This window comes from Charadrius vociferus, unplaced genomic scaffold, assembly GCF_000708025.1.
Source record: "Charadrius vociferus isolate BGI_N301 unplaced genomic scaffold, ASM70802v2 scaffold282, whole genome shotgun sequence".
Classification (NCBI taxonomy): Eukaryota; Metazoa; Chordata; class Aves; order Charadriiformes; family Charadriidae; genus Charadrius; species Charadrius vociferus.
Window position 1 is genome coordinate 1,633,383 of NW_009647731.1, and position 21,565 is coordinate 1,654,947.

Here is a 21,565-nt window from a genome sequence, read left to right on the forward strand (position 1 = left end):
GGGCCCCCGCCCTGGGGTGAAACAACCTGGATCTACCATGACGGCGAGGACACCAAGATGATCGTGGGCGAGGAGAAGAAGTTCCTGCTGCCCTTCTGGCTGCAGGTCATCTTCATCTCCCTCCTTCTCTGCCTCTCGGGCATGTTCAGCGGCCTCAACCTGGGCCTCATGGCCCTGGACCCCATGGAGCTGCGCATCGTGCAGAACTGCGGCACGGACAAAGAGAAGAACTATGCCAAGCGCATCGAGCCTGTGCGCCGCCAGGGCAACTACCTGCTCTGCGCCCTCCTGCTGGGCAACGTCCTGGTCAACACCACGCTTACCATCCTGCTGGATGACATCGCCGGCTCTGGGCTGGTGGCCGTGGTGGTCTCCACCATCGGTATCGTCATCTTCGGCGAGATCGTGCCGCAGGCCATTTGTTCTCGGCACGGCCTGGCCGTGGGCGCCAACACCATCTTCCTCACCAAGTTTTTCATGATGATGACCTTTCCGGCCTCCTACCCTGTCAGCAAGTTGCTGGACTGTGTCCTGGGCCAGGAGATCGGCACGGTCTATAACCGTGAGAAGTTGTTGGAGATGCTGCGGGTCACCGACCCTTACAATGATCTAGTCAAGGAGGAGCTCAACATTATTCAAGGAGCCCTGGAGCTGCGCACCAAGACTGTGGAGGACGTGATGACTCCACTCCGAGACTGCTTCATGATCGCTGCTGAGGCTGTGCTTGACTTCAACACTATGTCCGAGATCATGGAGAGCGGTTATACCCGCATCCCGGTTTTCGAGGGTGACCGCTCCAACATCGTGGACCTGCTCTTCGTTAAGGACCTGGCTTTTGTGGACCCCGATGACTGCACTCCGCTCAAGACCATCACCCGCTTCTACAACCACCCGCTGCACTTTGTCTTCAACGACACCAAGCTCGATGCCATGCTGGAGGAGTTCAAGAAAGGTGGGCTGCCCGTGGCGGGGGCGGGAGGTGCTGCTGGGTGGTGATCAGCATCTACCTTCTTGAGGCGAGGGAACTCTGCAGAGAGGCCCCTTGGGTTCCTGCTGGTGGAGGGTTTTGGGAAGGTGCATTTGGGACTGAGAGTGGCCATTATTTAGCTGTCTGCCAGATCTGCCTGTTCCCTGGGCCAGAAAGCTGATACGCGGCTGGTATGTGCCCCCGGCCTCTTTTCCCCACTGTACTGGGATGTGTGTGTGGGCATGGTGCCAAGCAAGGTTGTTTTCTTTCTTGCTTTTTCCACTCATCTATCTGTTATAGTGAGAACCGCTGACGGGAATCCGCACCCGTTACTTGGCTATGTCTTCTCCGTGCTTTTTCAGCTGGCCTGACAGTGAGGAGCGGGTGGGCTGCTCGGGTAGGTCAACCGTATCTTTCAGGCTTAGTGCGCGCACACGTGCTGAGATAAACAAGGCGTTTTAGCTCCATTCATAGGCTCAGGCCGCCGACCTCAGCTATCTGCTCGTGTTCCAGTCATTTTGATTGACAGTTTGATCTTGTAACTCAAATAGTTTGAGTCTTAAATTATATTTGAAAGCACCTGTTGGTGCTGCACTTCAGAGTTACAGGTCTTTTTCCCTAGGCTTCCCTCTGCCCACAGGACGGTGGGCTCAGCAACAACGTGAACCTTTCTACCTCCCTGGTGTAGTGCGTGTATTAGCTGCATCAGAATGGGACTGAGGCTTTCCAGCCCCATCTTAATTGTAGGATGTGTTGACCTGACAAATGCATCTTTGTCACTGTTAGAAGCTTTTGCTTATGAAGAAGGAAAAAACTTTTTTTTTCTTTTTTTTTTTTTTTTCCCTGCCTTTTAAAATCTCTTCTCACTGCCGGTCAAATAATAATCCTATATGGCCTGTGCAGGAAGGTGCTTTTGAAGAAATAGTTAAATGAAATTTCAAACAGGTTGGATGTGTGGACTCCCGTGCTGGAAAACTAAAGGCAATGGGAGTGCCACGGATCTGATCGTACCTGGGGAGATCTGATCAAAGTACTGCTGAGCAGCTCGGTCTGGCCGAAAGAGAAGTTCTGTACAGCTGCACTGACCCCACAGCTCAGCTAACGGGGAATATTTGAGTTCACCTTTATCAACTGCAAAAGTTACCTTGTAAAGAACTTTGTAAACTGATGTCTTTCTGAGGTCTTTCTAGGTAACAAATTTAAATTACCACTTAAATTTCAGGTGTTTTTTTGTCCATATGCTGAGGCAGCATGGCGTTTGATCTCTTTCTTCCTGCTTAACTCAATTTGGGGGTTTTGGAGGGTTACCCCATTGGTTTACTTATCTTTATTTCATCTTCACGAATAGAAGGTGAACATACTCCTGCTTTTTACTGACCAGTGCAGCAGTGGTTTTCTTTATCTCTTTCTGCCTCTGTGTAGCAATGGGGAAATCTTTCCTGGGTTTGGAGCTTTTAAAGGAGAGATGCATGACAGCCTCCCTCGGCTGCAGGAGCTGGGAAATTCAATTATGTCACTTAACTGTAGGCTGGTTAAGATGGGTTTTGCTGCATGTGTGGGAGTAGGACTGTTGTGTGTTGTCCCCATTCTGCCCCCACCCCCTGGTTATTCGGGCTCAAGATAACATGATGGTGTTTTTAACCTGTAGCAAGACTTGGTTTTTTTCTAGTTGTGTTTATAGAAATGTGTCTGAAGAAATTAATATTATGTTCGTTGCTTTATTTCCCGTTTGAAAGAGATGAATTGCACTCCTGTGTGTTAACATAGGAGTAACTTTATTTAATAGCTGGGAGAATTAGGTGTGCGTTTTAATCCTGCAAGTGTGGCTAAGCCAAATATGCCTCCTTACAGTTCCTGAAACTTATGTTTAAAATAGGCTGCTTAAAAATTCTCCTGGGTGGCTTGGAAGGTGAAGAAACAGAGTTCTCTTCCCCTGGTAGCCAGAGGGCTTCCCTTGCTTGCACTGGGAAATGTCCCAGTAGTGCAAGTTTAGGATGACTTTTTAACATGTGTGTTCCCTCCTGAGATCGCTGTGTCCTGGAGTAGTCTCTGTAGTTGTGAATTAATCCAGGGTAGTCTGATCGTACTTACATGTTTACTCCAGAATAGCTACGCTGGTTGGTCTGTATTGACAAGCCCTGGTGTTAGGACCAGCTCTGTCCTAACTGGTTTCTCTTTGAAAAGTGCAGATATGGTGGAAATAAATGGCTTCCTTTGTGTCCTTTGAAATGAATGTAAATAACTGATAGCTTGCTTGATCTGGCATAGCGTGGTGTCTTTTGCAAGACTTCTTCAAACTTTCTTCTTCAGAGCAACCTTGCCAAATTCCCGTGAGAATGTACAAATTAAGGGTGAGAATCAAATTGCACGTTGCTCTCTGGTAGAGTGTTGAAAATAAATAAGCTTACAGCTTTTAATCATTCCCTTCCCACCACGGTGACCTTCCGCCGCAGTTAGGCTTGCTTCAAAACTCACGTGTATGTCTCTCTTTCCACCCAGGTCCCTGCTACCACCGTTCGGTGCAACGCGCAGCTCGTGTCATAGCGCTGGCAGTTGAACACTTCAATGGGTTTAAGGAGAGAGGCCTGTTATTTTTATTTTTTTTAAAAGAAGTTTGGTATTAGCTGGGTGGGTGGGGTTTTGAAGCTCATTTTTGGGGCAGGAGCAAAACATTCTTAACTTAAACATGGAATTGAGGCTCTCAAGGATGAGATTGAAAGCAAAGCACGGCAGAATATGTCCTTAAATGTTGTTGAGGAAGATGAAATGAGTAGTTCTGCACTTGTTCTGGTGCTCAGGCTGAACAGCTGGAGGGTTTGGTGTTGGGCCTATTATTAATGTTCTTTGCCCACAATTGCAAAATAAGTACCTGTTTCACTTCTATGCTGCCAGGCAAGACACTTGAAATTGAGAGAGCTGCAGCGCATTCCCACTCCCTTGTTGCTCTAATATTTTAAAGTGTGAATAAACATAATTTCTGAAGCAGTCTGCAAAAAAGCTTCTTTTCTAAAAAGCACTGTTTACCTACAAATAATAAATAAATAGCTTTTGAAAGAGGGGCAATTTTCTATTACCACTGACAGACCTTAAGCTTCCACCAGCTCTGTCAAATCTGTTTGCCTACAAGTTGAGCACACTGAGTGTTTAACTTGTTTGAATTAAATCATTCAAACTTAATGCAAGGAAGTATAAGGTACCCTTTATACTGGCCTAGGAAATGACCTGCCTGACTTTGCTCAGCTCGGGGAGATATCTCGTTTGAAATAAGTCCACTCCCAGCCAATCTGATGTTGGCTACTGCTGTAAAGGGGAGCAAGGCGTTACCTGTTCCAGGACTGACTTGTGTCCTGGCTCTGAAGCTGCGACAGGGAGTGAATGAGTGACAAAGTAATTTTTGGAAAGAAGCTAGTGAACTGTCTGCACTGATCTCCTTTTTGTTGTTGACAAATGTGTAGGCTTGCCCCCCCCCCCCCTCCTTTTTTTGACAGTTTTCCTAAGTTTCTGTTCAAATGCTCTCTGGCACTTGCTCTTGGTGTTTGTCACAGGCAGATCTCTGCATGTGTGATCCTAAATTCAAAACGTTCTATTTCTAGCTCCCTGCCTGCCAGAGCTGCAAGAATTCAGCTTGAAAAGCCTCATGTTGTAATACTAATATTTTAAGATTGGCCCACTTTCTATGAGCCTTTGTACGGCTGCTTTCCTGGTGGCCTGGACGGCTTTGGAGGGCGGCAGTTTCCCAATCGGAGTCCTCCTTATCTGGGGACTTTGAATCATATGTTTTGATCTTATTTATATCCGTCTCCGCTATTATGATATACTAAAGATCAGAGTTAATAACTTGTTACAAAGAAGTCACAGTAACTGTGTGCAGCAGTTCTGAGCTCTTGTTTTCTGAATCACATGGCAGCCTTGAGAAAATTCCTAGATTCCTTATTAAAATCATTGCCAACTGGACCTTAAAAGGTTTTTCTTCCCTAAAAACTTTGTCAGATTTAACTTGATGATCTTCCCTTCATGCTCTGTTGGTCTCGGATTTTCTGTTTTTAATAGTGTGTATGTTTGGTGGCTATGTTTAGTGTGGACATAGGACCTGGAGAAAAACCTCCATTTCCGTTTCTTTTCTAGTTCCTCTTCCCGCCTCCAAAGAAAACCAAGTCCCAGCAACCCGAAACCTAAACCCCTTACTTCTGAGGGAGCAGAGGAGAATGCCTAGACTTACCTACTCCTTTTTTGAGCACATAGATCCTGGTTTTGGAAGCAGGTGGGACAGCAAGTGATTGGTAGCCCAGGGATCCAAAGTTCTGCATTACTGTTGTTGGTCTGAGGTTGTTTTTTTCTGTTATAATGTCACTTACCTTTCTGGTACAGGCTTGTAGGTGGCTGCTTTCCTGGTCCTTTGGGGGTTTTATGAGTTCCCAATCTGAGTCCAGCCTTCCCATGAATAACCTTTATCTAATGGATCTGAATGCTCACTTTTTAGTTTATCTAACAGGTTGTCTGTCTCCTGAGCCTTTTTTCTGTGTAGACCTGTGACTGCAGCATTACGAGAAACTGGAAGAAACTACATAAATCCCTTCTGGGATTATCAAAGGCATGTAAAACTCCTTCTTGGAAAACAATATCGTTTTCAAGGCTGCTTGGCTAACAAAAGGCGCCTCCCCGATCCTTTCGGGGAAATTCATATAAAGGGAAAGGTGTTGAGGAGGTCCAGTGTGGAGACTTTTCTGTGTGAAGAGAGTAGGGGAGTGGTAGGTGGGAGGGAATTTGCCACCAAGATACGGAAAACTTAGCATGATATGCCTGTGGATCTGTTCTCTGAACGAAAATTGCATGTGGGGGTGGGGGTTGCCTCGTGACAAACTGTTTCTTGGCTGTCTGACAGTGCAGCACCCGCAGGTACTGCGCTGCCAAGAGCTTTGCTGGCCTTGCAGAGCTCCTGGGGGATGCGTGCTCGTTCCACTGGAGAGGGGTGGATGTGGGTTACTGCAGGCAGCCCTGCTGCTGGTATGCTGAGGGGGAGGCGTCAAGGGGAATGCGTCAGAGAACAGCTCCAGTTCTTCCTGGGCTCCCTACCATGAAGCTTTTTTAGGGGCCAGGAGAAGAAGAGATGCTGCTGGGGAGCAGCAGTGCTTCTTCACCCTGGCCTTGGTGAGGAGCCCAGCTGGATGTTCCATTCTGCTGCTGAGAGTAGAAAGAAATGTGGTTCAAGTGGCTGGCAGGGAGAGGAGTAAGTGAATTAAATGGCTTAAGCAGTAGAGGTTTGAATCTGATGCTTGTGTGTGGTATCATTCTTGGATTGCTTTTTAGCTGATTGCTTGCAACTGTTGTCATTCAACAAAGACAAGAAGTTGCCTCTTCCTCCCCTCAACTGTTTACTAAGTTAGCAAATGCTTTTGTGCACTGGAGCTGATGGGAGTGAATTCCACCACGAGTGAACCATGTTCCTATCTGCTTTCTCTGTGTTTGTAAAGGTTATCTGTAATAGGTACAGGTGTAAACTTCAGGTCAGTCTGTGCAGCCAGCAGCATTTCACGGCCAGCTTTGGAGCAGAATAGAGAGAAGAGACAGGATGTCAACTTCTGAGCAGGTTCAGTAGTGCAGGAAAATGATTAGGTAGTTTAACCATTGCAATATTCTTCCAGGGCTGAGTTTTTTTCTTGAGTTTCAGTATTTCTCTGCCAACATGAGGTTCTGAGGAGCAGAACACTTTCTTGGTGACCTTCAGTTGGCTCTAAGGCTGTAAGAACAATGATAGTGAATCCTCTGCAGTAGTACGTGTCTAACAAAGGCGATGGCTGCTTAGAGAAAGTATTAGAAAACAACAAATTTTTTTTCCCCCCCCCGGAAACTGTCAGTAGATCTCATCAAGCTGCGATTGAATTAGTTCAGGAACTAAAGATACTGTCTTTATTAAATAGCCCTAGATACCTGTTTATTTCTGTGGGTGTGTCTAATTAACACTGAACCTTTTGTCAGCTCTTGCACGTAGACAAACAGCAATAGTGGGGTATCTTCCTGTCACTAGCTTTGTAGTGCTGGTGGCAGAAAGCGGTGGATCTGAAGGTTGCATTTCCTATTGGATGGCTTCATACAGACGTAACAAAGGTGGGTTTTGTTTTGGCAGGCTGTGATGTCACTCGAGCTGGTAAATGAGGGAGTTAGCCACCTCACACTTTGTACATGTTATGAGCACCAGTCCCCTCCCTTTTTTTTTTTTTATTGAAGGAATCGTTATAGTGAGTGGGAGTACTGGGGGGATTACTCGGTCACTTAGCTTGGAACATCAATGCCGTTAAACTGTAGACAAGATGTACTCATCTTCCTGCCGTTGACTAGTGTCACATTTTGTCTTTGTTCACTCGGAGGGCAGGCATTCTAGTGCAAATTCTCCAGGTCTTAATTCCTGTGAAGTCTCACTACTTCGCCTCTTCGAAACACTTTGCAATGTATGTTTAATATCAAGAGTCGTAAGTCAGTTTTACAGCTGCTTAGGCACCATCAAGGAGGTCTGGAATGAAAGGAGTGGCTGAGCAGTGTGCCGAATGAGTCTGTTTCGTCCTGCCATGCTTTGTCCATTAATACTTAACAAGAGCACACTTTTTCATTAGCTTATGTGCCTCTGCAGAACTGTGGTGCAGTTGCCAGTTTAGATATACGAATTGCATTTCTAATATTGAGTCCCTCCCAGTTTCCCTAATGGAGCTTGTAAAACTAGCCCTCAACACAGAGTATTCCAGTACGTTGAACCATATCCTGGTGAGCATGACCTGGCAGTCTTGTTAATTTGACAAGGTCCTGAAATACAGCCTACCAGCTACAAATAGGAGTGTAAATACTTGGTGCTAATAAGATACAGCCAATAGCGCACAGCTAACAGTCCCAGATCAGGTGGTTGATCCAGCCTGGCTCCTGCCAAGGTCAGCGAGTCATTTTAGGACTAGTGATGCATTTTTGTTTCACTTTTCAACAATACATAATCATAGAAAAAGAGATACGTAAATCTGTCATTAATCTTCTGGTGGAATCCGTGTTTTCCATTGGCTTAGAAATCAGCGTGGCCCAGTAGTTGCTGGCAGAAGAAGCTATGCTGGGAATAAACTAGGGCTAAGTGTGATGGTATAAAAAGCATCTGTGAGAAAAGCAGGAAAAGTAAAGCTGGTTACGGAACTGTAAGGGAATGGGATGACTTAGTCACCTCAATGTAGGTCTTCTTATAGAGAGGTAGGTGTAAGGAGGTTAAAAGGATGGCCTGGAACAGGTAGGTTGAGAAGTCCCTTGGTGTTCTAAATGGCTTTTTGTACAACATGGAGTAATGAAGTTCTGATTCTTCAAAACATACCGTTAGGACTTGAGGCAGAAAAACTGAAGTCTACTAAAAGATTTCCCATAGCTTCTTAAAAACAAAAACAAAACAAACAAAAAAACCCAAACAAACAAAAAAAAACCAAACAAAAAACCCAACCCCAAAACACTAACCTACAAAAAACCCACTAATGTTATGACTCCAGGATATGCAACCGTACTGTGTCTTTCACAAAGTGGACTTGCTATTTGACACTCCAACTGCAATATTAGAAGAATAGATGGCAGAGAGATCCGTCATGCTTGGAGAGAAACTGAATGTTCTTTTGACTTGCCACTGGAGTTGGATATGCCGTATGGGCTTAAGACAGTGGCCAGTTCAGCTTATCTTTCCATTCCTGGTACCCAGTAACAAAAAGGCTTTGATTCTTTCCAAGCTTGTCTCCAGTAAGTCTTTCCTTTTTTGTCCTCTCTTACTCAAAAGTGCTCTCTTCCCTGTTTATGGCTCTGTCTGTAGTAGCTTTCCACTCTGGAGAGTCATGAGTAGGGGCCCTTGGAGACCTTCAAGCCATTGTTTTCGTGTTTTGTGTTTAAAATTGCCTGGGAGTCTTCCAGAATTTTGGTAGGCAGCCAGTTTTCACTGAAGAGAAGAATGACTTTCAGGATTTGCCACACTTCCATGTTGTCTATGGGGCATCATATGGACTGTCTGTCTTTGACGACTGTGTTGTTTTAGTACACAGCCTGTAAATGAGAGAGATGTTTCTTTATCTGGGTCAGCTGGCACATTGGAAATTAGGATTCTTACCTGGGCTTTTGTGGTTATCTTTGTGATTTAAAGATGTGAGTTCGTCTTGCTCTTTAGCGACTGCTGATGATACCTGCTTGAGAGGACTAACATACCCAAGCCCTAGACTGAACAGAAACCTCAAAGTGAAGAAGGCTTGCGTGAATGGGACTTACGTGTTGTCTCTTTGTGTCGAAGCATTTTGCTTGTAAATTGTTGGGTATAATAATTTCAGTGTTTAAATATGAAGCAACAGCCCTTCTCATCAAGGAATTGTACTTTGAAGGGCAGAGTAAGTGTGATGCCTGTCAATCTGGGAGCTGAAACCTGATGATTATTGAGGCCTCAAGAGTTACAAGTTAACGCCATTCTGCTACTAATTAACCAAGCAAGAGGTTTGCTCCAGCCAAAGGAGCTGGGGCCAGGAGATGAGCACATACGTTGAGTACAAAAGATCTGTATAGTTTTGTTTTCTGTAATGTTTTCTGTTGGGATTACACCATTCTTTTGCTGGCAGTCCTAAAAGGATTCGCTCGTAAAATGAGAGCGGTGTTGTAACATTGCTTTCTGCAGGGTGAACCATGCCATCAAGACCAGGCTCCTACTTGCTTGAGGTTCTGTCCCGCAGCAAGCGTGAATGAAAACTGTTTGGTTTTTTGTTGGGTTTTTTTTGTGTTTGTTTTTTTTTTTATAGTGAGTGTTTTATGGTGGTATAATCTCTTACAGTGATATGATAGAGCCGTCCATGACTGTTCATCTTTGTGGAGCTGAACAAGGCTTTATTTTCCCCACTTGTCCATGGGCAATGAGGGAACAAAATGCTGACTGCCTTAGTTGGATGCTCTGCTTCCAGCAAACAATCTTTAGAAGGATCTTGCCATTTCTGGTTTTCTTCCAGTACTCCACCTCCTGCTTTCAGAAGATTGTCCCGCCTGCCCTTTGCACTGAGGGGTTCAAAGTGCAGCCCTTGGCCGAAAGTGAGCCTGCAGGACCCCTTTCCATGCAGCAGTTATGTGAGGATGAGGGTGATCGGTTGCCCACTTTCATTGCTCGTCAATTGCTTGTCAGCAATTTATAGATTCCTACAAAAAAGGAAGCAAATCTGCTGGTGTGAACTTGTTCTTGATTAAAAATTTACAATCTGGCATCGAAAGTAGGGGTGGCTGTGTGTTTTAGGCAAGCTGCAGGCTTAGTTCTTCCTATCTAGCCTGGGACATCTTTCCACTGGAAGCAAGTACAGCTCTTACAGTTACAATTCCCGCACACAGCAAGCGCAGACAGGGGCCTTCAGTTGATATTACAGGGCATCTAGTAAGAGGCTTCAGGTAAACTTTGTGATAGTTTAAGGTGGGCCTAAATTGTGAATTGGAGTTATTAAATAACTCCAACTTGAACTCCAAGGGACATAACGAACTTTTTGCTTCAAGGTGGATAAATTAGTGTGATATGTTTTGCTGTGTGAATTTGTGTGGGTTTTTTCCCCTGCTGTGTAAATGTGTACAGATAAAACTTTTTTGACTTTCAGCTTTTATTTTAGTGTTTTAATGTAGTATGTGGAGAGGGGAGGAGGAAGCATCTCTTAAGATACCAGTTATGTGAAGACCCGCTGCCTACGTCTTGCTTTTCCGCCAGCAGAGGAGAGGAGTAAGGGATGCCTCACCGGAGGCTGGGGCAGTGGTCCTGTGAGTAGCTCACTCTATGGACTACAAGGCTGTAGTGGTATGGCATTTATGCTGCTCTTCATGTGTGATCTGGTCTTTGTTGTATGCTCGTTCTCTGCCCTTATGGGGAATAACTTTTATCTTCTTGTTGATATTCTGGTTTGCCTGGAGCCTTTTGGAGTGATTAGGCTTGAAAACACTGATAACTCCACAGCTAAATTCAAGAACTCCACTCTGCTCACTGGGATTACTTTCTTTTCTTTTCTTAGTGTTGAAGAATTGCTTGTGCTACGTGAATGGGACTTCTCCCGCAGAAATCAAAATCCCTCTCAAAATCATTGTCTGTTTTTCTCTTAATGAAAATCCTGTACTTCAGACTCAACATAAGCTTCTAAAAGTTTGAGTGCTCACTTGAAAGAGAAATGAAAGACTTTCCTGTATCACATGTAGAGGAAAGCCTGCTTCTGTTCCTTCTGTACTAGCGTATTTGTGTTTTCCTATGACCCTTACAGAGATCACAACATGCTTAAAGCTTTGTTCCCTTTCCATATGATGGAGCCTGTCTCTCTATCGTAATTAGTACTGGCAGTTTTATAGGTCTTTCTGTTTGGTTGACAGAGGCCCAGGGGGGATTACATTCACTAACATGGAATTGCTTTGCCAGTAGCTTACTGGTTTAATCTAGCTTGTGTTGTATTGTCTGAAGGCTTCCAAGGAGAACCTGGAAATTGAGAAGTTGCACAGTTCACCCTGTAGGCAGTCTCAGTGGGGGGTGAAGCTTCCCAACGTGGGAATCCCCTGAGGTTACAGCTTGAGGAAGGCAGCTGGGGCAGTGAAAAAACTTAATTACCTGCATAATGGATGCAGTCTCCGAGAACTACAGCAATCTGTTGCTTGATGCCAATTGTAGGGTTGAACCTGTGAGAGCAGTTGTGTGTGCAGCCAATGTTCAAGCAAATACAGTACCTTTCTTTTTTTTCTTGCTTTCTCCAGTGCCCCTGGGGCTAAGGGTGGAGATGAAGGTTTCCCTGTGCTGTGTGATGCACAGGAATCCCAGTCTCTCCTCCACCTCTCTGCAGGGCTGCACCTGCTGAGCATATGATGAGAGGTCTACCAGAAGAGCTCTGATGTTAATGGCTCTATTCTGTTAATGGCTTTTTTTTTTTTTTTGCTTTTTCAGAACAGCTATCTTGAATTTTCCTGGGTAAGGGTGTGGAGTGGAGGGAAGACACATACATTTGAGTAGTGAGGGCATTTTCATTTCTGATTCCTGGCCTGAAAACTGGGTTTAAGCTTGTTGCTTGCTTGCTGTTTGAACATGGTCCAGTGGTAAGAGGCTTTAATGCATTTCTTCTTTGTAAATCATCAACCTCACATCTTCCAGTAAAGGAAAGAATTTGGGAGTATAGCTTCCAAGAGTAATAACCCTCTCAGCCCCATGCAATGCACAGGCTCGAACCAAAAAGTTCCAAGGAAAATATTCAGAAAGGGGGAAGTTGTCTAGCTGTATCCTTGATGGTTTTGCATTTAAACTATTGGGCTTTGCAGAGAGATCAGTATGCTATTTTTTTCAGATAGATATGCAGTTGTCCTATTAACTTTGCTGGAATATTTTAATCCAAGCATAGAGTTAGAGAAATTAACAAAATGCTCTTGTTTCCCAAGTTTGTATTGACGATGCTCTGTAGTTTGCCATTTTTCCTGCTATCCAATTAATCTCTAGCTGAAAACACGCTTGGAGGCTGCACCCTGTTTTCTACTTGCGTCTACCTCCTGCTCATTAGAAAGATCCGAGTGCCCTGAAGTGCTTGAAAGGCTTAAAGGAGGATGCTGAGCAGAGAGCCCCCATAAGGAAGCCGGTAGGCTTGGGGACTTGGGTGGCATTTATGCTGAGTCTGGGTCCACATCTATTTCCTCTGAAAAGCACTAAACCAGCAGCATCCTGCAAGTTTTTAGAAGAAGCTTCAACATGAACATTCTTTCAGGAGTGAATGAAGCGCTTTAAACTCAGCAAATGTGGTTATCTTAACCATCGTCTCCAATGCTGCTGTTAGTAGTTGTGACAAAGAATGAATGTGTACTGTGATTAAACATGTACTCCCACAGCTAGAGGCAGCATGCAGTTTCTGGGAGCAAGAACTCTTGCTGTGGTAATGCTTGTAGAACAATTCTCCTTACAAAAGGAATTCTCATCTCTCAGTGTTTTCTATGGCTCTTAGGATGACTAGGACAAAAAAACTGAAGGTATGAGTGGATGCAAAAATTCTTGCTGATAGGAACAGATTATTTTATTAACCTCACAAAACTGAGTTTAAAGTATACAGGGATACAATTTTCCTATTCCCATTTGTTTATTTCCTCCAAAATGCAAAAGTGACGTAAGGAAATCAAGGGCATAACTGCTTCAAGTGAGTTGAGAGTTGGGCGAGTATAAAGTGGAGGGTTTGATCTTTTGGATTTCTTAGTGCTGTCCAAAGTTGCTTGTAGACTGTGATGCCTTCTCCTTGTGCTTTGGTGTCTTTGCGTGAGAATGAGGACTAATTTTCGTCCCCTTCACTTGTATCAGCTGAATGGTTTTGTGGGAGCCAGTAGGTTTCACTTTTCTCCTGTAATTCAAGGTATGTAATAGGAGTTTGGTTTAATCTTCATGTCTTAGCTTCCTTGCATGATGATTGCAACTTTCTTTAGACTGACAATCCCTCCAGTGACTCAGATTTTGTTTCTCTTGCCCTGAGGCCCTTGGCTGTCAGTGTCTTTATTTAGTGTTTTCACTCTCCTTTCTGCAGATCAATGTGTAGTTCTCCTGGCACTGTTTGTCGGCAGAAGGTGAGGAAAGTAAGAGAGACTAGGAGACAGTAGCAACAGATGAGATGAGGCCATCCACTAGACAACTGTAGTTAAGGTGGATGCCCCAATGATTAATGCTTTGTTCTTTGTAGCTTTATGGGTACTAAAATTGCTGCTGTAAAGTTCATTGTTGGGTGCTTTCTGACCTCTTACTGATACAGGGGGGTTTAATCTGTTGTTTTTTCCTTACTGTGTCAGAGGTACAATTTATCCTTTTATCTTATGCTACTTGGCTTTTGTTTTGGCATTTTTTTGTGTTTTTTTTTTTAAGTAATGTCCAGTTTATGAGCTAAATATTTTTCTGTTTTGCTGGGCTGAAAACCTAGTAGGCAAGTCTTTAAGTGGCATGCCTGTTATTGCTTAAATTCCCAGTCTTGAGGGATACGCAAGTAGCTCTCTTTTTTTCTTTTCTTTTTTTTTTTTTTTGTTGTTGATGACATGGTGACAACCAAAGTATGATTAAAAACCTTGGCTCCCTCATGAGCCAGGAGATCTTGAGCTCTATTCCTGGTGCAGGTAGAAAGTTGTTCTTGCACCATGGACAGGTTGGTTATACCAGAGGCTAACACAGCAGCGTTCCTCATTGCCATCCGTTCCAAGGGGTCTTGAGCAAGCTGGGTAAGAGGGATCCCAGTCTGTTTTCAATGCTGGTGAAATCTGGGATGAAAAGAATGGCTGAGTTGGGCTTTTCCCCTTATTCCGAGTGTGATATGGGGAAATAACAGCACCCCAACCTGCTGTTTGTCAACAGTCAAGGGAGTGTGCAATATCTGTCCTTTTCATAGCCCAGCCCTGCTCTAGGGTGGTGCAGGCTACCTCCTTGGTATGCCGCTCAATCTGTACTGCTTTTTCTGAGTGTAGTGACAGAGACTGGGTTCTGCCACTGCTCTGATGGTTGTGTTGGCCCCCTGCGCCCATCAGGGTCAATGCTGGACTCACCTCTATGACACAGAACTGACACAATCTGTGTCCCGTTGATACCATTATCATTATGTCTCTTCATGCTTCCGTTAGTGACTGATGTCTGATTAAAGGGTCTGTTACTGTGCAAGCTCAGTGTTGGACTTGTAATCAAGGGCACCATTGTGTTGTGCTAGCATGAAGAGTTTTGCTGCAGTTGTGATCATACTGATCTGTCTAGCTCCGTCCTGGTTCTTTGTTGTTTTCTTTGCCGTAGGAGGTAGGAACAGGATGGAGGAGCTGAGAATTTTGCTGCTTGTCCCATTCAGAAAATGGATTTGACTGGAACAGTGAAGACATGATCCCTGTCCAGGGGGTTAGGCTTGTGCAGGGAAGGGGTGGACAAGGGACTAAGTTCATCCTTCTTCCCTTGACTGACTAAAAGAAGAGGTGAGTGAATGGTGTCCTCCACTAAAGTGTGAATTCAGAAATCTCATTGGAAAAGTCGCTACCAGAAGTGACAGAAGTAGATTTCTAGCTTGAGAAATTTACTTTTCCTTATTTTTTAATCCCTTTGTGTTGGAACAAGGCAGTGATGGTAGAACTAGGTAGGGCAGCCTTTGAGTGCTGCACAAGGAGGAGATGGAAGTGTTGCAACCCTTGAGTTGTTAACCTTTTGAAGTCGCATGGGGTAGATGTCTCATTACCCTTGCCCCAACACATGCACATTTTTACCTGTGACATACCAAACAAATTGCCTTCTGCCTCAGAGATGGTGAAGGGTTGTTAAACCTGTTTGGCTTCGAGGCAGTCATTCTGGGGATTCTCTTTATCTGCACGCGTGAGGGTCAGGAGGCCTGCAGAAGCCACCCTCCTCTTCCCGTGTCTGGTGTCCGCTCTGAAGGACCAGTGCTTAAGGCAAAAGCTCCTGTGTTGGGTGAGGGGGTTTTAGTAAGTGCTTACAAAAATAGCGGTAGATCGTCCCTCCAGGGGCAGGTAAGGGAGCTGCAATACTTGTGGGGAAACCTGCAGCCGCAATAAAACATGCCAGTGACTTCTCACAGTAGGGAGGCTGCTTGAGTACAACGTTTGAAGATTTTTATTACAGAGATTGAACATTAAACTAGGTTTGCAGTTTGATTTTTAAATTTGATACTAAATTCTTGAAACCAATTGCCATGTTTCTTATTTTCCTTATCAGAATAAGGTGGTTTTAACGTAAGTGACTGACTGCATTAGTGTCTGTCAAAGTGCTGACTTCAGCATGAAGAAACAGTTTATCTGCATCATGTGCACACAGGTGCATCTCGACAGCGATCGTGTTTCTTAGTATATAGCACGTCTATAGCAGGTGGCAATAATACTGAACAAAGCTATGAGCATTTCTGTTTGCTTCTGTTTTGGTTTTTTCTTTTCTTTCAGCTATTGCAAACTCCTACAAGATAGCTGAGACAAGCCTGGGTATGAGGGTGGTCACGGAGAATCCAGAAGCTCTGGAAAGAGAGGGGAAAGTGAGAACTGCAGTTGTTGAGTGCATGGGAGGAGGTTAAAATATAAAATACAGAAAATGAAAACTATCATAGAAAAATAGGAAAAAAAGTGGAAAGAGTAAAACCTACTGATGAGAATAATCACTGAAGTATCTGCCCTCCCTCTGCTGCTCTCGTCACAGCTAACATGCTCCTGACTTGCTCTTTGTGCTCGCCTGTGTTTTTGGCACATCTTAGTGACTAAAACAGGTGCCACATAGACACAGGCAAATGAGTTTTCTTCTTACTGTTCCACCAAAGGATATGACTCATTGCTGAAGAGACGGTTCATTTAGCAGACCAGTTAAACTAAAAGTATGGAAATTGTCAGGGTTTCCAGTGGTAACTGTTTCCTTTGGATATTTTTTGTGTTACGGACCCAGCAAGGAAACTTTTGACTGTGGACATTAGTGTATTAGGAACTGACTTGTAGTCATAAATTTAATTTGTGAGACTCATAACGCAGGTAACTGCTTGGTAGTGGAAGCTGAGCTAGATTTGAACATATAGAAGGTTATTGCCTTGATCTTTTAATCTGTCAGCTCATTCTTCACTCCTGTTTTCTGCTTGGATGTTGTAGTTTTGAGATGATTTTGGAAAGGGTACTGGGAAAACTTGCAAACGTTTTTCAAACAAAAGATGGTTTGTCTTCATGGCTGGGAGGGTTCATTTGGACACTTGCTCTGACTTTTTTTTTTTGTTTGGAAAACTGAAGTTCTTAGAAGTTAGATGGCCTTGGCTTTCTTTGTTCTTTCTTCTGTCTCAGACATCTGTATCAGCTCTCTCACCGAGCTCTTTATCTTACTTGGCTTTTCTGTGGATGCCTGGAGGCCTTGGCTCACATTCTCAAGAGTGTCCACTGGTTCAAGAAGCCATTGCTGCTATCAAATTACCTTGACAGCTGTTGTCCCATTTCATATTTGCCATCCCCTCCCCCTGGCTCCCTTGTGATTTTTGGCAGAAGCTGTGGCTATTGAGCAATAAAACTTGGATCTGAGGATCCTGTTGCTGGTGGGAAAATGAGATGAGAGCATACTAGTTAATGCCTTGAAACTTGACTTCTTGCTGATGTATAATCAGTAGCATCTTTATTTAAAAACAAAACCTACCACTAGCTACTCTGTTTGTGGACTGAGCGGATGGTTCATTTACTGTTCATCTGGAGTTGTGCGGTAGGTGCTGGTCTCTTAAAATAGCACACTCTATACCAAACTGTATGTGACCAGACAAGCTTTTGATTTGGAGTCCTTGACAAAAGCCTTATGCATAAGGACTCCAAAACAGCTAGGATGCTCATGTTAATGAAAGTAATCCATAAGGGCACAACTGACTGTGTCTTCATGTTAGTTTTATTGATGATCCTGCCACTGCGTAACCTGGAATAGAGCTCTTGTAGTACTATTTAGTAGACATTCAAGATGACCCTGTAAGAAGCAATTGGTCTTGCTTGGATTTGAATTAACAAACTGTAGAAATAGCATTTGGGGGCTCTTTTGTGTGTGTTTGGGGATTTCATTGCCATTCTTTTAAATGCAACCATAAAACCCTTCTGACAACTGACAGAAATGGTGATGATCTTGGGACCAACCATCGTAAGAGAGCTGCCATCTACGTAAACCTCTCCTTTTAAGATGTTTTGTGTTTCCTTTGTCAGTTGTTTGAGAAGTTGGCTGATGCATGGCATGCTTTAATCTCTACTGATCATTCCCCTTGTCCTTGTTGGAACACGTCAGCAACTAAATTTTGTATAACATACTGGAAAAATTAGGAAGGAAGGAGCAGATCTTAATTGGAAAGATGACTGACAGAAAACAATTCATGTATCCAGAACACTCAGTTCTGAGGATCACATACAGGAAAAGCATATAAAAAATTATTTTGCTTGCAACGGGTATGATTTACTAGCTGATAACATCAGTGTGAAATGTAAATCTTGTAAAATTCTGGATCAGACCAGCCTTAATGCATGTCTTACGGCTCCTAAATTACTGTGCCAAAGGGGGAAGACTACACTCCTACTGAAACACGTGCTGCAACTGCTTTGTATGTGTCTGTGGAGAAGGGTATTCTAAGCAGTTGGTGAATAGTTCTGGTGTGTGTGGAGTGAAATCGTGACTTTGGTCAGTGGCTGTAAATTTGAGGGCTGGCACCTTGGGGCTCCATCCTGGTAGGAACTGGTGGATTGTGGCACGTTGTGGAGTCTCAGGTGCTGTGGAGCCCTCCTGGGTCGTGCTGAAGAAGACCCAGGGATGTAGTGCGACCGGCTGTGAAGTCAAGGGGGGAAAAACTCAGGAAGTACAGGGTCGAAGAAGATGTCCTGTGACTTTGGAAAATCACAATTACATCAACATTACCCCCTGGAAAAGAAAAAGAAGTAAAATAGGGAATGGATTACATTGAGGTGAAAAATGCATGGACCGTCCCCCCACTCGCTGTAGCGTTTGAGTTGCAGGGTGGGATGCACAGGTTTTCTGTTGATGTGTGGGGAAATAACTTTTTACTGACTCTTCTTTCCCCCCTGAAGGAAAACAAAAAACACTCATAAGGCCTTAATTTGGTGTACAACTTGATTAAAATGTTGTGTGGTTTTTGTCTTGGTTTTTTAAAGGAAAAAAGAAAAGTGGCAATTTGTCCTCCCTGCCCCGCATCCCTTGCTATCCCAGCATTTAATGTGGGTTTAAACAAGGTGCTCCTTCGTCCGGTCTCTCCATGGAGATCGCAGAAAGCGCTGGAAGGCTTGAGCTTCCTGCGATCCCTGGCACGTCTTCCGTTACGCAGCCACGGTTATTGTAGCAGTAGGGGACTTGTTAGTTTTCCAACTGCAGTTCCCAGCGAACGTGTCCGCTCTGCGGTGTAGACTCCTGCATGTTCGGTGTTAAAATAGTTCTATAGCTTTCAGGCATCTTGCGTTTCAAATATGGGTGGAGAAACAAGTGTTGGCCTTTAAGGCAGGGGTTTCAAAGCTTTTTGATATCAAAGGCCATGTTGACAACTTGGCAAGCACTTGTGGGCCCAAGTGCGTTAGATCTTTAGGATAGGAGCTGACTTGCTGCAGGCGTTGGAAAGGATGTTTTGCATTGTTTAAATGTATTGTCAGGTGTGTTATGCCCTTTCTTTGCAGCGTGGCTGCTGAAATGCCTCCTCCTTTCATGCTGGGCTTGGCTCCCTTTCTTGTCAGCCAGAGAAGGGGTTAATTAGCTGTTACAGTCTGCTCTTGCTGTCCAGTCTCTGCTGCTTAAACCCACTTTTGTGGGGAATCCCGGCTCCCGACCCCTCCGCTGCAGTGGGTTGTGCTGCGGCTGCAGAGGTGGCCGGGAGCTTTTGGGGGGCCGTGTTAAGCTCGGCTGGCTGGCTGCAGGGTGGGAGGAAGCGCCTGGGCTGGGACTCCATCGTAGCTCTCTCCCGGGTGTGGGAAGCGGGTAGGGTTCTGCAAACCCAGGAAAGCAGCCGGTTCTGGCAGGGCAGAGCTTGTCTATCCTGGTCAAGGTCTCAGAGGTCTTACCAGGTTACGTGCTTGCTGGCTGTTTGAAATACCAGCGTGTGTCGCTTCCGCTCTGCTCTCGCGCTTCCAGCCTTGCTGAACTGCCACCCTGCTCTCTTGCACTGGGTGCACTAGCTTCGCTGGTTTGCTGCGGTATTTGAGTGTCTTTAGATGCTCAACGAGCATCTTACCAGTACTTAATGGACTATGCTTACATCTATAAGAGGGTTTGTTTTCATTTCCTATATGAGGGAAGTGAAGTGAAGAGGTCAGTGCTACACCGTGCTGCAGAAGGATAAATGCAATACACAGAGATGTACCAAAACTTTTCTCAACATCAGCCCCGTTGCGACCAGTGTAGCTGTGGCAGTGTGGAGTACAACCAGGCTGATGGCTTGGGTTTGGGTCCTTGTCTGGTTCCTGAATAGAGCTTGTGGCCCACCGTGAGCTCTGGCTGCTCTGCTGGCTGGAAGGAGAAAAGCTGGCAGGGATGTTTCTGCTTTTAAATGCAGTCACAGGTTTATGGTGAGAGGTGGAAGTGTACTTTAAGAGCCACATTGTTTTGCATGAAAGACTAGAAAACAAATCTGTAGCAGTGTGGAGGAGAAGCTAGTTCTCCTAACTCCTGGTCATGTGCTTTCGCCACAAAGACCCTGTTTCTTCTTTTACTTAACTGAAGAATTCCATTAGATCAAAAGCTAGTTAAGGAAAATAGAGCCCCATGTGGTCCTGTGTGGTTACTTAGGCAAGTGCTATTTTTAGGAATCCCAATGGAGTAAGCTCTGGCTCTTGCTGCTGTTAAAATCTATGGAAGCAAAATTAAAACTTCTACCTTCGTCTCAACCGCATGTAGGCCACTTGGCTCCAGCCATCTGGGTTTGTTTTTTTTTTCTCACTTGTGCCTCCCTCAGCTCATTCCCTGCCTTTCGGGGATTTTTGCCTTTCCAAGTGAGAGTTAATCAGTTCTTGGGCATGGGAGATTTGGAATATGTCAGGTAGGAAGTAACGAGTTGTTCCCGTTCTGCGCCTCTGAGGATTATTATCAGAGTTGTTAATGAGCTCTTGCCCTCCAGTCCTAGGGTTCTGCCTAACTCTGCTCAACTGCTTCTCCTTGCTTTAGCTTCTGTGGCCCAGTTTCATTGACCTGTAGAAGATGATCCTTGCCTGCTTCTCCCCCTGCCAAGAGCAGGGAGCCCAGGTTTGCAAAACACGACTTGCTTGCAGTTCTTTCTCCTTGGTGCTGCTCAAGAAAACTTCTTGCTCACAAAGTTCTGTATGCAGACCTGCTTCACCTGCCTTTTAGGAGCATTTGCTGGGGGGGCAATGATAGAGGTAAGACAGTTTGGTCTGGAATTAAAATATAAGAATCTAGTTCTTCTTCTGGGAACAGTTGCCTGACGGTGACCAGATTCCTCTCCACAACTTCATGCCCCGGCTTGCAACACGTAGAGATTTCGTTGGTTGTTTTTGTGAGTATTTTCCTCTGACTCTGAGCAGAAAAGCAGTGGAGGGGTAAGGTGAAGGGCATGGCAGGAAAAGAGGCTAAAGCCTGAGAAAGCTTTGGGAGTGTGGCTCCAGGGAAAGCCTCTTTTTTTTTTTTTTTTAAAATATTGTGAGGAAATCAGTCTGTCACAATTCTAAGCAGAAGAATAAATTTGTAAGGGCCTGGAGATTTAGCCAAAGGACTTAGTTCAGAAGGGAGGGTGCACAGTGTTTGGAGTCTGAAGACCCTCTATTGGCTCTTAATTTTCTTCAGGTTCATGATCTCTGCTTGAGGAACCCTTTGTCTAAAAATAACAGCAACGAAAAAAAAGGCTTCTGAAATCTTCTGTTAGGGCTAAAATTCGCTGCATTACCAGGCTGTGTGGAGAAGGCATAGCAATATTCTGTGAAATATTTGAGGTCACTTTAAATGCAGGGCAAGTAACTGGTGACCTTTTAAGCTTGGTTGGCATTAGCCACTTGCTAATGTCTCATGTCAGGCTGAGGTGATGGGAAATTAATCTGTGCTGGTGTAAATGCAGTTAGATGGGCAAAGTTTTCATAATGCTTCTGTATTCTTCATTTAGAGATCTGGTGTGAGTTTGGCCA

At 44.6% G+C, this 21,565-nt stretch overlaps 1 protein-coding gene across 1 annotated transcript in view; it reads left to right on the forward strand.

The window, feature by feature from the left end:
* Positions 1–9: 9 nt before the first annotated feature.
* The window catches only part of CNNM2 (cyclin and CBS domain divalent metal cation transport mediator 2), a 123,037-nt gene continuing 101,481 nt past the window's right edge, over positions 10–21,565 (forward strand). The window contains exon 1 of the mRNA XM_009881615.1: positions 10–952. Within this exon, the coding sequence (XP_009879917.1) occupies positions 58–952 (895 nt within the window). The 5' untranslated portion in view covers positions 10–57. The remainder of the gene's footprint in view (positions 953–21,565) is intronic.